The sequence below is a fragment of the Eretmochelys imbricata genome, chromosome 12 (assembly GCF_965152235.1).
Source record: "Eretmochelys imbricata isolate rEreImb1 chromosome 12, rEreImb1.hap1, whole genome shotgun sequence".
NCBI classification, from domain to species: Eukaryota; Metazoa; Chordata; order Testudines; family Cheloniidae; genus Eretmochelys; species Eretmochelys imbricata.
The window spans coordinates 11,189,127-11,203,559 of record NC_135583.1 but is presented as its reverse complement, the minus strand read 5'-3'; the positions used below and the strand labels follow the sequence as shown (position 1 = coordinate 11,203,559).

General features: G+C 40.6%; 1 protein-coding gene across 2 annotated transcripts in view; it reads left to right on the top strand.

Moving 5' to 3' along the window:
* The window catches only part of NFATC3 (nuclear factor of activated T cells 3), a 142,392-nt gene that overhangs the window by 113,018 nt on the left and 14,941 nt on the right, over positions 1-14,433 (top strand). For both annotated transcript variants that reach the window (XM_077830913.1, XM_077830912.1), the window contains exon 9: positions 4,913-5,965. In XM_077830913.1, the coding sequence (XP_077687039.1) occupies positions 4,913-5,965 (1,053 nt within the window). The remainder of the gene's footprint in view (positions 1-4,912; positions 5,966-14,433) is intronic.

The window sequence follows — 14,433 nt, the reverse complement described above, 5'->3', positions numbered from 1 at the left end:
TCTCACAAGCAGATCCCATAAAGGTACCTTGCAGGGGCAGGTGGAGCAGTAGCAACTGCCACTACCATCACTGCTGCAGCTGATTGAGGAGAGGCTGCTACATAGCAGTTTCAGCAGATGTGCTGTTTAATTCCTGAGACACTTACCCTTGAACTGTCTGCACCAGGGCTTAGGTGACCATGCAGCTTCTCCCTTAGGAATCCACTGGGGCCACCACTCCCTCAATAGAGGGGTGCTCCTTGAAGTAATGAAGTGGCTCTACTTAAGTCTGGGCAGACAGACATCTTGTATGCCCATGGAGCCACCTTCTACAAAGAAAATGGTAGAGGAGTATCCCTTCCTCACTTTTTAAAGCTCCATCTTCCTGGGGCAAAGTTCAGTAGGACCCTTCTAAAGATCCCTCCACCTCAAGAATAGACTGGAGATATTACCTAACCATAATTCCTCTCCTCCTGCCCCAATTTTTTTTCATACGGTGAAAACCAGTAGCTTGAATTTGCATGCTTTTAAAAAAAATGATCTTCCCTTTATCCCTGCAAGTTTCAAATGCTCCTCTTTTTCAGACTCTGGCCCAGAATCTCCCTGCCAAGCAAAGAGAAAGGTGCATCTCCAGTATGGTGGCTTGTTTGTTTTTTTTGTTTGTTTTGTTTGTTTTTTTTTAAAGAAACACATGCCATACCTCTAAGGGCCATAAGGTTTAAAAAAAAAAAAAAGCGCTAACAGAATAAAGAATAAGAGAAATTCTCTCTCTTCTTCATCCAGCTCAATTTCCCTGAAGGAAGAGGAATTATCTGGCTCGGCCCAAATAGAACTTAGCAAATATTTGATCACATGTTATGGATGTTGCTAACCGAATTGGAAATGGTCCCTGAGACACTCCAGAAGCCACTAATCTCATGGAAACCAAAGTGAGCCCCTCAGAAATATTTTCCAGCAAAAGTTAAAGAAAGACTTGTTCCATTACATCACAGGGAGGGAGGCCTCAGAAATTTTGTCTACGTATGGGAGATATCTACCTCAGCAAGTGGATACTGTAGACTGCTTTACAGGGTTTTGCCATCCACATGACCAAATTCCTCAGAGATAAGTTCACAGTCTCTCCCAGATCAAAGAACCCAGTCAAACACCAGAAGGTAGAAGAAGCAACATCTTCTCAGCATTGGAGTCATAGGGCCAGTACTTATAAGGCAGAGTTTATGGCATGTTCTTGATATTCTTTGTGGTCTCGAAGAATTGGGGACACAAGCCGTTTTAGAGTCATTGGGTGATGTGAAATCTATCAGGTCTCAGAGCTATGACTTAGAAGTTTCAGACTAAAAACACTATCACCCCAGAATTTTGTCACTTAAGTGGGCCTCAAGGAACAGCCTGGTACAGGCACTGAAAACATTTACTCTTCTGTTACAGAAGGAAGTATTTTTAGTTCAGGCCTCTCCCACTGGGCTAGTGACTGCTTCACAAGTCCTCACAAAAATTCTGGTTGTCTTTAGTGTCCGTTTTCAGAGAAGGAGAGCATACTCATTTGTCCCTGCTTACAGTGATCATCTCATCAGATCATCATCCCATCAGGTGGTGCTTGAGGATCTAGAAGAAACTGTAACCTGCTTACAAGTTTTTACCAGGTTTCTGGTGATCAGAGTGAAGAATCATCTCCAACTTCTGCATGTAGGAGTAATCCTGGATGCCGAGGAGAGATCACAGTAGATATTCTCATTAATTCACCAAGTATTGTCTGGTCATGAGACATCCCTGAAAATTTAAATGCTATTCCTCAGCCAAATTTCATGTGTGGGCACTCTGCAATGGGTCAGATTTCATATGAGGATGCTCTCAAAACTCCATACCAGGAAGAAATTGCAACCAGTCAGAATCTTACCTCTGTTCTAAAGTCAGTCACTTCCTTTCTCAAGTGGTGGACTCATCCTTTGAAATTCAAATGGGTATCTGATGTCAGAACCAGGGAGACTCATGATCACTGCTGATGCCAGTCTTCATAGATGGGGTGCACACCAAACCAGAGTGGCTATGGACCAATTTGGGAGAAGAATATAAACTGACTATAGATAAGGGCCATAAGCATCATGTACCGTTCCTTGCAGACAACACCAACTGCACTGTGCACTGCACAAGGAATCGATATATTTTCTGACTTGGTTAGAGCATGATCTCTCCTCTCATACCCATCCACATAAAGGGAAGGGAGAGCACAGGAGTAGACTGGCTGAGCAGGAGGGACCTGGGAGAATGGAGTATGAATCCTTCAGGGTTTCAGGAGGTGTCAGATTCAGGGTTCCAATCATAGATCTCTTCACCTTGAGGGAAAATAGGCAGTGAAGTTCTTTGTGAGCAGATGAGAACCTGAAAAGAAAGCAGTTGAGCTCCTATTTCAAAGGTCTCAAGGCATCCTTTATGCCTCTCCTCTCATATTTTTTAAAAGGACCGTAAAATTATCCTAAAAGAAAGGCCCATATTGGCCATGCAGACCACTGTAGTTCTCTGACTTAGATTGCAAATAGAACACCCTCTGAAATTATCAGCCTGGAAAGAAATTCTGAGCCAGAGACGAATCCACTGTTCAGATCCAGCTCTGCTAAAACTTAACATGCAAGATGGAAAGGGAGAATTCTCAGAGTTCAGGATACTTTTTTGGTAGGAAACAGGTCTCTATCAGAGCAAGTGTTTTGAATTATAAGGAATCGACAGAGATTTCTAATTATCACCATGTCGAAAGGTACCTTAGAGTAGATAAATGTGGTAGTCCTCCAGTATTACATAGGTTTCCTTCCTGGAGCTTGAATTTAGTGCTAGGAGACTTAAAGCAACCATTTGAATCACTACACTCTGTTTTGGCCTACTTTCTCAGAAGCAGTCACCTTGGTTAGGAGAGTATCAGAAGTGGGAGCATTGTCTATGAAGCCAAATCTATATATTCCATAAGAACGGAGTGATTCTTATGATAGAGCCATCATTTAGTCCAAAAAGTAACATTAATTTTGCACAGGTTGCCAGTGACTTTGACTTTCCTGCTCTAATCCTAAACATCCCAAGGAGATTGCAGTTTTATTTCAATCAGTATGACGTTTAACCTTTATCTCGAGGACATGGAACCTTATCAGAGGTCCACAGTATTTTTTATCTTATGTCACTCTTGAATGAAAGGAAGAACATCACTAAATCCTCCATTGCAAAATGGATTAAAGCATATACTGCAGAAGTCTATAGAGCATATGGGGTGAAAATAGAGTCTGCTTTCTGTGGGGTTTAACAACCTCTTGGGCAAAAAGGCCTAGTGGTTCATGTGAAGAAACCTGTAAGACATCTGTATGGATATCAGTGTACACATTAACAAAGTACTACAAGGTTGATGTCCAGTCTTCCTCTGATGCAGCCTTTGGAAGAAGGCTACTTTAGAAAGAAGGTACTGCCCCAGCAGTAATCCAGAATCAGTCCTCATATACATAGTTTGAATCCTCCTCCCAAACTAGGGATAAATACTTCTTTGCACATCTCAGGGCTATAGCCACAGGTGGACCTGGGATAGGCCATGACACCACTCAGTTAGCATCCAAGCCCACCTGAATATGTGAACCCCCTCTAACTTCTGTAACAGCAGCAGCTGTGGTAGATTGCTCCAAGGCCCAGGCAAGGACAATGAGAGCCACCTCCATCCCATCATCTGTTCTAGATCAATCAGTAACGGCCTCCCCCACCCAATAGAGAGGCCGGGGCACACAGCTAGAGAGAATTTGGCTGCCCTACAGAGACCTATATGGGTTCCTGACAGTCCCCACACATGGGGAGCTGTGCAGCTGAGGCAGCAGGGGTTAGAGTAGGACATAGAAGAACAGGGGCTGCTGTTTCTATGGTATTGAGAACAGCACATTACATAGCAGGTGATGGGGGCTGGGATAGGAAATGGGGCCCATCCAAACTTCCATTCCTACCTAGCTACTCCTCTGCTGCATTCCACTGTACAGACTCTCAGACTGGAGAGGGGAGGTAAATGGAAAACTTTCCTTCTTACCTGTGAATTTGCTGTATTATACACTCCAACTCTCATATTCTGGAATACCCAGAAATGGTTTACTTCAGAACTGAAGTAGTTGGATCTCACCTCTGGTTTCCAAGGTTAAAAGGGAAAATACATGTTTGCATTAAAAAAATCTGTATATTTCCTAAGGCTCTGTTACAAGATTTGTTTGTTAATGTTTGGTGGCATTAATTTATTTAGTTAGTATTTTTCAGCTTTGCAATATGTCATTATGGTGTATAATTGACAGTATAATTGGCTCTACAGTAGGGGATCTTCTGGCACAGTTAAATCACACCCTAGCCAACATAGCTGTGCTGGCAAAACTTTTACTTTTAGATCTGCGGAGGTATAATTTGGAGCCTCTGGTAATTAGTTTCATAACTCTTTCCCCCTGTATGTGGGGATTGGTGCTGAACTTCTTGTCAGAACCTTGTCAGTGAAGCTCACTGGTTGGCCCCTTTATTAACTCAAGTCTACTGAGCTTAGTCCCCTGGCCAGTAATAGTACAGTAACCCCCCTCTTCCCCCCTCCAAGCCAATACAAAGCATAGGGCAATAGTTCAGGAGAGGGAGAAAGCTGGGGGTTACTGATGAGGAAAGAGGGAGCTGAAGGAAAACACTGAGTAGATAAGAAAAGGGAAAATGATTCAGGTATAGAGGCCAGCATGACAGGAAGCACAAATTCAAGAATGGAAGAGAGAAATTAAGAGTGAGACAAAAGAAATGGTAACAGGTGGGGAAAACAAGTTGAGTATATAAGAAACACAACAGTAGTGGCATGACATTTACACATAAGTGCTATGTAATTAGTTTGTACTGAGTCACATTATAGTGAAATAGAATTGTAAGTTATAATTTTGATTTTTATTCATTTTTCTAGTTTTAATGAAACAAGAGCACAGAGATGAAATGGATTTGTCTGCCGTTCCATCTTTGTCCCTGCCTCATACTGGCAGTGTTCAGGGCCTGCAATCCATCCGAACTCAGCTGTCTTCATCAGATCCAGGGCACCCGCATGACAGTTTACTGTCTACATCACCCAGGAGCCTTGTGTGCCCAGTTCAGCAACCGTATACATCCATGGTGACATCAGCGGTATCTCATTTGTCTCACATACAAGGTAGAAACATCAGTCCAGGTGATGAGTGTCATGTTTTGCCTCCTGTGGTTCACCAGTCTTTCCAAGTAACATCTACACCTCCTGTGAGGCCTTCCTACCAGCCTATGCAATCTAATGTTATGTACAATGGACAACCTGGTCTTCCCATGAACTCTGCCTCCAGCCAAGGATTTGACACTATTTCATTTCAACAAGATGCAGCTGTACCTCATTTGATAAATCTTAGCTGCCCACCTCTGCCACCAATGCAGTACCATTCTTCAAATCCTGGCTCAGTGACAACTTCATGTACAGTAGGACATCCTTTGGCACATCCAGCTCATTCAGGACAATCATCACCTCATCTGCAATCAATGGGATACCACTGTCCAAATACTGGGCAGGGTTCTATCTCTTCTGCTATGAATCAATCCCTTGGGCAACCTTCCCCTCAGTTGCAGCAAGTCACATACCATTCTGCAAACCCAGGGTCTGCTTCATCACCACCCCCAACAGCTTCCCATCCTTTGGTCCATTCGCCACTGTCGGGGCCAGCTTCTCCTCAGCTACAACCTATGCCATACCAGTCTCCGAGTTCAGGACCTGCCTCATCCCCTCCCCCAACAGCTGTAAGTCACTCGGGACAACACTCCCCTCAAGAACATAGTCCTGGATTGGGAGGTCTTCATGCAGCTTCATCTTTAGTACATCATAGTGTACGTGAATCATCTCCATTTTCATCAGATGGGGTAGCTGTTAACATTAAACCAGAACCTGAGGATCGAGAGTTGAATTTTCAAACAATTGGATTGCAAGACATCACACTAGATGATGGTAAGTGGATATAACTTTTGATGGCTGGGATTTTGTAAGATACTAGTGACATTAGAAACCTCACTGGAGCAATAACATAAGCAAGATATTTTCAGAAGAACAGTTTCTTTTGCTGGCATAGCTTCCATCCACAAAACTTGCAGTCATATTTTTGTCGTGTCTTCCCCTCCGCCCTCCCCCCCAGTGCTTGTTGTATATGTACTGCACATTAGGTGTAATTCTTATAATTAGAGGAACTAAGTGCTCTTCCTTTGATTTGCACCCACAATTTGTTTTATGGGTACAAAATAAGGGATTAGGCCTAATCCCTTCTAAAAATTTACCCCTTACCATTTAGGAACTTTATACATTCTTCCCTTCTACATGAGGAATTAGTTTTAAAACACTTCTATTTGGAACTTGTTCATTAGATATTACTGTCTCTTTTGTTATATAACTGAGTTACTTAAATGTAATTTGGAGCCTTTGAAGAATAATTTTAAATTCACACTCTGGAAGAATACAATTCTAACCCTTAGTGGTGTCAACACTTTATTTGTGCTCCATATGCAATAGGCTAGATGCTGAGCGAAATCAAACATATAGGCCTGTTTAATATCATTTGCTAAGTATGTGGCAGTCATTTACAGTGTGATACAGACTAGGTAAAAATGCCCCAGTTTAGAAGGACAAACCTAATGCCCAGACCAGTTCTGTTGGAAACTAAAATGTTATCTACATTCAGTACTACCTTGAAATCTGATAGACATTTGAGCTTGGGCTAGAGCCCAGGTTCTGGGACTCCGTTAGATGGGGAAGGTCCCATAGCTTGGGCTCCAGCCTGAACCCAAATGTCTATGCTGCAATTTTATAGCCGTGCATCCCCAGCCCAAGTCAGCTGACACAGGCCAGTTGTGGGTGTAGAAATACCCTCAAAGGCTAGAAGCTTTTTTAAATGAAAGCTTAAATTCTACAAAAATTGATTGGTAAACCCACCACTTGCCATGGAACATCTACTACACACCACCTGGAAAGGGGTGCATGGATTTGACAAGCCTAGCAGTAGAACCTAGTTAATTTAATAATTAATCCAGACAAAAACAGTGTGCTCCACATCTCAAAGATTTAATAGATTGTAATGGTGAAGTTGGCCTTAACTCTTAACTACTGTTTATAAACTATAAACAGTATATGTAGATGATACTTAACTGTTACTAATTATAACTGCCCAATTATCTAACCATCTTAATTCATCAGCTAATAATTTTCAAGAATTGTTAGGTTGCAAGCTGCCTCCAAGTAATTCATGACAATCAGTGAGTCTACTACGTATAGTATTTGGCATTTGTGTAACTTTTTAGTTTTAAAAAACATTAAAGTACTAAAACTGTGGTTATGTAATGTATTTCTTATTGCCTAGAAAACAGTTCTCTAACAGATTGCTCTTAAAGAGACTTCTTAGAGACACTAGATTCTTCAAATTCCTTTAAAAAAAATTAGTACTAGTGAAAGGCCACAGTTTGCCTCGTGAACAGCAAAAGTCCAACGTTTAGGCACTATTGACATTCTCAAAACTCTTGCTCGGTTGCTGTCTAACCCTGTAGGTACCTACATTTCCATTGGTAGGTTTGAGCAAAGCTACCTATGTCCTGATGCTATTCCACCACAAACAGCAACAGTGACTTTTATGTTAATTTACTAATTTGCCATTATATTTCAAGCTCAAATGTTCAGGTTTTCTGTTCCATAAAGCATGACTTGTTTTGCACTACAATTTGCTGTGCTGTTTCAGTTGAAGAAAACAGAATTTTAACTAGCTACAAAGTTGAACCTCGGTGAAAACAAGGGCTTCTGACATGGTTTGTGAAAAAGTTTAGTTCAAAAATACACAACTGTTAGGAAAATTGCATGTTGCATCTGTCTGACACAAGCACGCATCAAGTTCATTCTTTGAAATATGCAGTTACTGAAAGCAGTCACTGAAATTAACATAATAAATTCATATAAGAACTTTCCAAGGGTACAACTGACCTCATCTCCAGACATCAAGAAGTCTAGGTTCAAGGTAACACATGGAATGAGATCAACAAGTTGGAAAAGCATTGTTTCTGGGAAAAGGGTCCTATGCCTGATTCCTGCTCTCCAATTTGTATCTGAAGCTGGTTCAGCTCTTAAGGTGGTTGTTCTAGAAGGCCTAGACTACAGAAGCCACCTTTGTCAAGTAATGTAGTCAACCAGTCAGAATATCTTCCTTACCCTCTGCCAGAAGTCAGATTGATATGTGGTGACAAAACTTGACTTTTTTGAACTTTCTTCTATGGCAAATTCACCCTGTTTTTAAATTCTATGTTCTTGCAAGTGGAAGAATCCCTATTTAGCTGTCCGACTACAGGGGGCTACTTTAAGCATAATTGACTAAGCACGTCTGCAAAATGTTACATTTAGCCCTGGGAGACTAAGTCGCTTAGAAGAGCACGGCTTTCCTTAGGGCTTGTCTGTGTTTTAAAGTTTTGCCACTTTAACAGTGCCAGCAGTTAAAGCAGAAAAACTCCACAAGTGTAGATAGTTACACAGCTATAAAAGTACTTGTACAGATATGGTTATTCTGGTCAGGGGTATAATAAATTATACTGCTATAAGGCACCTGTATACCTGCATCCATGCATGGGCTTTTACTGAAGCTGAGTTGGCCAAAAATCACACCCTTAAACTCCATAGTTATATTGGTAAAATGTCCTCTGTAGACCAGCCCTAAGTGAGAGAGATGCTCCAGAATATAGCTATTTGTGATACATTGGAAAATTTCTAAATGTCTCAAGAAGCCTTGTCATATTCTCCACTCCAAGCAGTTGAAGGGGTTGAAGATCTCTTATCTAATGGTAGAGGTCCAGGAAATTGGGCGTCATCTCCCCAAGGTGGGGTTACTTACGGTTATTTAGCATACATCACAGGCCTAGTGTCACAATCTAGGGCTGTGTGTGCTCTGATTGGCCATGCTGTGTAGTCTAAAATGTTTGCCTGTGATCACTTCAGAAGGATGTCCTCTAAGAACTGATTGCTATCCCTTGCCTTAGGGCAGGTAGACTTGGGGTGGCCTCCTCCACTTGGCTCTGTGGGACTCTTTTTTCTCTGAAAGACAGGCCCTTTTCAAGGTGTCCAGACACTGCATGTGGGGTACTGTCTTAGTTTCTCTTTTTTCCATTTATGCCTGAGGTTCTCATGTTTCTGAATGAGAATCTGACCCCTCAGTCTTAGCATATTGGTCCCTACCACACCTCCTCCTTCAGAACTTGCTCTCTCCACTGGGACTCTCAGAATTCCCTTGCTGCCTAAAGGAAAAACTTCCCAGTTTGTATAAAGAAAGCTAAAGAAATGCAGCTAAAATGCTTCCTCTGTGGAGGAAGGCCTGAGGTTCTCTTGATTTTTCTCCAGATAATGGCAGGCCTTGTTAACTTTCAAAGGGTGAATGTTCACTCGGAAAAGTTCAATCCTCCCTTTGTTCTCTTGGTTGATAAAATAGGTTTTCAGCTGTTATATTAATGCCTTTTCATCCTCTCCCCTTCTGTCACCCCATACCACTTACATACAACTCTAAAATGGAAAGAGGTCTGTTTCCAGAAACAGTTCTTGGAGCTACTGCGGAGAATTTCAGAAAAATCCATCAACCTTGATAACTTAAGCAGACTACAAAGCTTTCATATCACATAACCATAGACAGTATAATGGCCAGTTTTGTAAGAATGGTTCAGGAGTGTTTAAGCTGAAATGAATCCTGGTGTGGCAGTGAAAATTGTGGTATTTGATATTGTAAACTAGCTCTTCTATTTCATACGCATTTTAGATTTACAAACTAAAATGGTTGGGTTTTACAATTGTTTGGAAAAATAACTATCTATTTAAATGTCACAGATTTTGAGCACCTCACTTTAGAGTTGTAGCTTTATGCTTAGAATACTGTAGTTTCACAAAATCTGAAAACCATTAATGTTGATGAACTTGTTCTGAAAATAATTAACAAAAGGCTGCTGTTCGTATTTGAACTGATTTTATAATCCCATTCATCATTTAGAGCCCCTGAAATCCAGACAATCAGTTATAACATTTGTGAACCCGCATTCCTCTATACTGATGACTTCACACCCATCATGCTTACGCAAGCCTAAGAAGGGTGATAAATTGGGTTAACTGTTGACTTTTTCCCATATTGTGCAATTTTGCAAAAAGCTTCTATTTAAAGTATATATCCCAAAGGGTAAAAATAGTATATAGGGCAGGAGGGGAACCACCACTTGCACTGTATGTGTGCATGCTTGCACGCTGTACTGTCTACAGCAGGCTTTCATGGTAGATGTGGTATCGCAGGTCGGAATCTGGCAATCTGCACTTCAAATCTGGCAACCTGCATTCAAATTATGTTGCATATATCTCTTTGTGATCAAAAATGCATTGACTATAAGAAGGAATTTAAATGCTGAATTACGATTTTATATTACAAATATAACCACTACTAACAGATCTAGAAAAAGCTTCACTTAAATTTTACCTTTTGGAAGATGTTGCCATTTCAAAGCCAACTATATTGTGTACCATTCTAAATAAGGAATGGCCCTGTGTTCCTGAGGACCAGTGTTGTTCCAGTTTTAAAAACTTACGCACATTGGCCATCTCAGAACCATTTGTCATCTGAGCTGGTGAAACTGACAGCAGGCTGAGTAAGTACAAGTGGTTCTCAAGGTCTGTCACAGGTTGACATCCTCTTCTTTCCATTGACTCAAACCATCCTTTTCTGTACACAACGTCTGAGATCCTTCAGATGATGGAGACAAAGGGAGGGAGATTGCTTGGCTGAAGACAGTAGGATTCAGCATTTGATTTAGTCTTTTCCATATACATCCATCACCCTTTGACACAGTCCCCTGTGTGCTCTTGCCCAGGACTGGTGTCCCAGTTTTTCATCTTGAAAATCTGGTCATTCTAGTTCAGAATGTTTGCAGCAGTGTGTTAAGTTGAGGTCTGCAGCTTTTCTTCATTTTTTTTTTTTCATTCTGTTAACTTGTAGCAAATTATTATTAACTTTTGTGGCTTTCCAGTTTACAAGTGTGTCAAATTTTAGTTTATAAAATGTAATACTCTTTTAGATCATCTGAAACTTAAGCTATTGAGTATTTCTACTTCTGAGTGTGCATTATGTAAATTTCATTTCTTTTTGTGGATTTGGATAAGATATATAATTGTAGTTAATCATTTTTAGGAGGTTATATAAACATTGGGTTGTGTTTAGTATCAGATTATGATAACCTTTTTGCTAATGCCCTTTCAGTTCCTTACGTGTTGTATCCTCATTACATAAAGATGGAAATTAGAAAATCCACATCTGTTTTCTATCAGTCATAACTAAATCTCCTCTTAAGAATTTTCTGTGCATAAAATGATGTAGCTGCTTTCTAAGATACAGTCCATATCTAGAGTTCAACTTTTTCCCCTAATTCAGTTTCCTAGAACAGTATTGTGATGAATAATTTATCGTCTTTTAGGGGATATGTTCAGTTGTGTGAATGCACTGATGATAATTCAGATCCTTTGCTCTCTGGTCTAGGGATCAATACTATTATCTAGAGAAGCTATTCACGAGCTTTCACAGGCTGAGTCTATACTAACTTTCACAGCATTGCAATAGTAATAGAAAGATCATTTGAATGTATTGGAAAGTGAACACTCTATATATAAAAATTAAAATACAATACATAGTCAACAAATTAGTGTGTGTGTGTGTGTGTATATATATATATATATATATAGTACATTTAAACTGGGCTGTTACAAAGTGTCATGAATGCTGAAGAAAAATCTAATACTTGAAAATCCTGCTTAAGAAATAAGGGAATAAAAACTGCCTCTTTTGGACTAGTGTTCCATAAACTGACTTCTGATTTTGCTAAACATACAGTAAGGCTCTGTACTTTGCAGCCCATTGGGCCTAAGTTTTGTTGCAGGACTTCAATTTCTGTTGTACACAGAGGCTGAATTTACAGTATCTTACTGTACACTGGAAAATATTCAAAAATGAGGTTCTTTACTGACTATACTGTACTAGCATTGATTTCATTTTTTTTAAATTGTGTTGGAATATTTTTTTTCATCTCCTGTGGCTGCCTAAATTGGCATACTTTGCAATAAAATGTAGTGCTATACCCTTTCCTGGTTGCTTTCTGGTAAGTACAATGGCTGTTATGAGGGGTTAGAAGTGGGGCAGCGTTAGCAGTTGGCATATGCCGGAATGAAGATGAAGGGGGAGCCTGATTTCAAATTGGGAAGCCAGTATTAGCCAGCAAGAGGTGGAGTGGGAGAGAGGCCAGATAAATGCTGTTACAATTTGTGTATCTCTCACTTTTTTTGTTGTGGGTACAGGACCTTGTGTACACAGACTCTAAGGGCTTGTCTCCACAGTGCATTAGTCCACACCAAAGCAGTGTAAATTCTAGTGCGTATTAGCATGTTACTCACTAACTGGCCCATGTGGACCCTGTTGATGCGCACTAGGGAATTTTTAGTGCATGCCAGCAGGGTCCATATGGGCCAGTTTGTCCATGAAATGCTCGTTGCTATTGTGCATTGCAATTCACACCCCTCTGGTGCAGACTTATGCACTATGTAGACAAACCCTAAGACTATATTACTCTAATTAAAAAAATATATTGTCTAGATGATGATCTAAATCAGGGGTCTCAAACTTGCGGGCCGCATGCGGCCTGTGGAGTTATTTCCTGCGGCCTGCCATAGGCACCAACTCCACCGGCAGCCAAGCTCCCCTGACCCGCCGTCCTTCTGAGCACACTGCTTCCCTGCTCCTCCGCCTACCTCCCAGTGCTTCCTGCTGCCAGATAGGTGTTTGGTGGTGCTTAGGACTTTCCAGGAGGGAAGGGGGACGAGCAGGGATGTGGTGTGCTATGGGGAAGAGGTGGAGAAGAGGTGGGGCAGGGGCGGGGATTTGGGGAAGAGGTTTAAATAGGGGCAGGGAGGGGGCGGAGTTGGGGTGGGGACTTTGGGGAAGGGGTTGGAATGGGTGCGGGGGAAGGGGTGGGCTGGGGTGGGGCAGGGGTGGGTCCTCATGGAAGGGGTGAGTGGGGGTGGAGGCAGGGGGGCTTTAACTGAAGTAATTCTAAAAGTAAATGCATTTTGTCGTTTGAGGTGCATTACTGAGTGTTCATATTTTATTAAAATCCCTGTTTGCATTACAGTTTAAAAAAAGTTAATACATTAACATTTAATAGCATACTATATTACTCTTCATTTTTTACTATACTTTTGTATCATTGTATGAAAAGGTTTCAGTGATTCGGCCCTCAGGCCAATATACTAGTCCTCATGAGGCCCTTGTGGTGATTTGGATTTGAGATCCCTGATCTAAACCTTGAAATTGTCAAAGGCAGTATTCCTATATCTTTTTTTTTTAATGGTCTAATGTAACTTGTAAGACAGTCAACCAGGTCCTTCATAGTTTGCTATTACCCTGTGCCCTCTTTTGATCACAAACCAATAGAATCACAGCTGGTTGTTCCCCAGTAGAGAAGGATGTGAGTTAATTATAGCCTGGCCTGCTGCTGTAGTGAAAGTTGACACTATAGCACTTGCTGGTTGTGTGCAGTGAAAGACTAAGCTAAATATACTACACTAACTAATCTTACGTAGTTACAGAGACTCTTAGCATACCTACAGCTGTTACTGCTCTACATGTAAATGACAAGTGGAAAGCCAGTATCAGAGGAAACATGCTGTAGTCTTCCTTAACGTTCTTGAGGATTACTGGTAATCTTAATATATCCATAAATACAATAATTCTATTAAAAAGTGTAGTTATTTAAAATAAATATATCCTGTACCAAACAAAACATATACCACTGTATTTGCTAAAAAAAGAACTACATAGATTCATTTCAATTTACCCATGCTACACCACTGACTGTAAAATATAGAGAATGTGCAGACAGCAAAAGTTTATGCTGCATGGCCTGCACAGCACCTAGTGGGGGGGGGGAACCTGTCACAAACCACATTGTTGGATTCTGATTCACTTCACTGACTGCACTTTTACCTGGATCTTTGTACCCAAAACAGTGTCTTCAAATGGTCTCAAATAACTTAATTTTATAATGCCTTCACTACCCTAAACAAGTATAATTGATTCTTACCCTTCTTTTCCCCCTACCTCTGGAAGTTTAATTTACCCAGATGACTGAGTCTTTTTTTCGGTTCAATGGACGAAGGAATTTATCTCCTAATTGAGGGATAATTTGACATAAAAGCACCACCATTCTTTTAAGTGTATAGTTCAGGGGTACCTTATGCTTTTTTTAGTCTCATTTAAGGGAATAATGTCAAATTTATCTAAAATGATATGGAATATTGGAATAATAGTGGAATATTTTTGAAGAAATAATTCCTTTTTGAATCCACTTATTTACAAATTAATTTATTAACACTAATTGTCA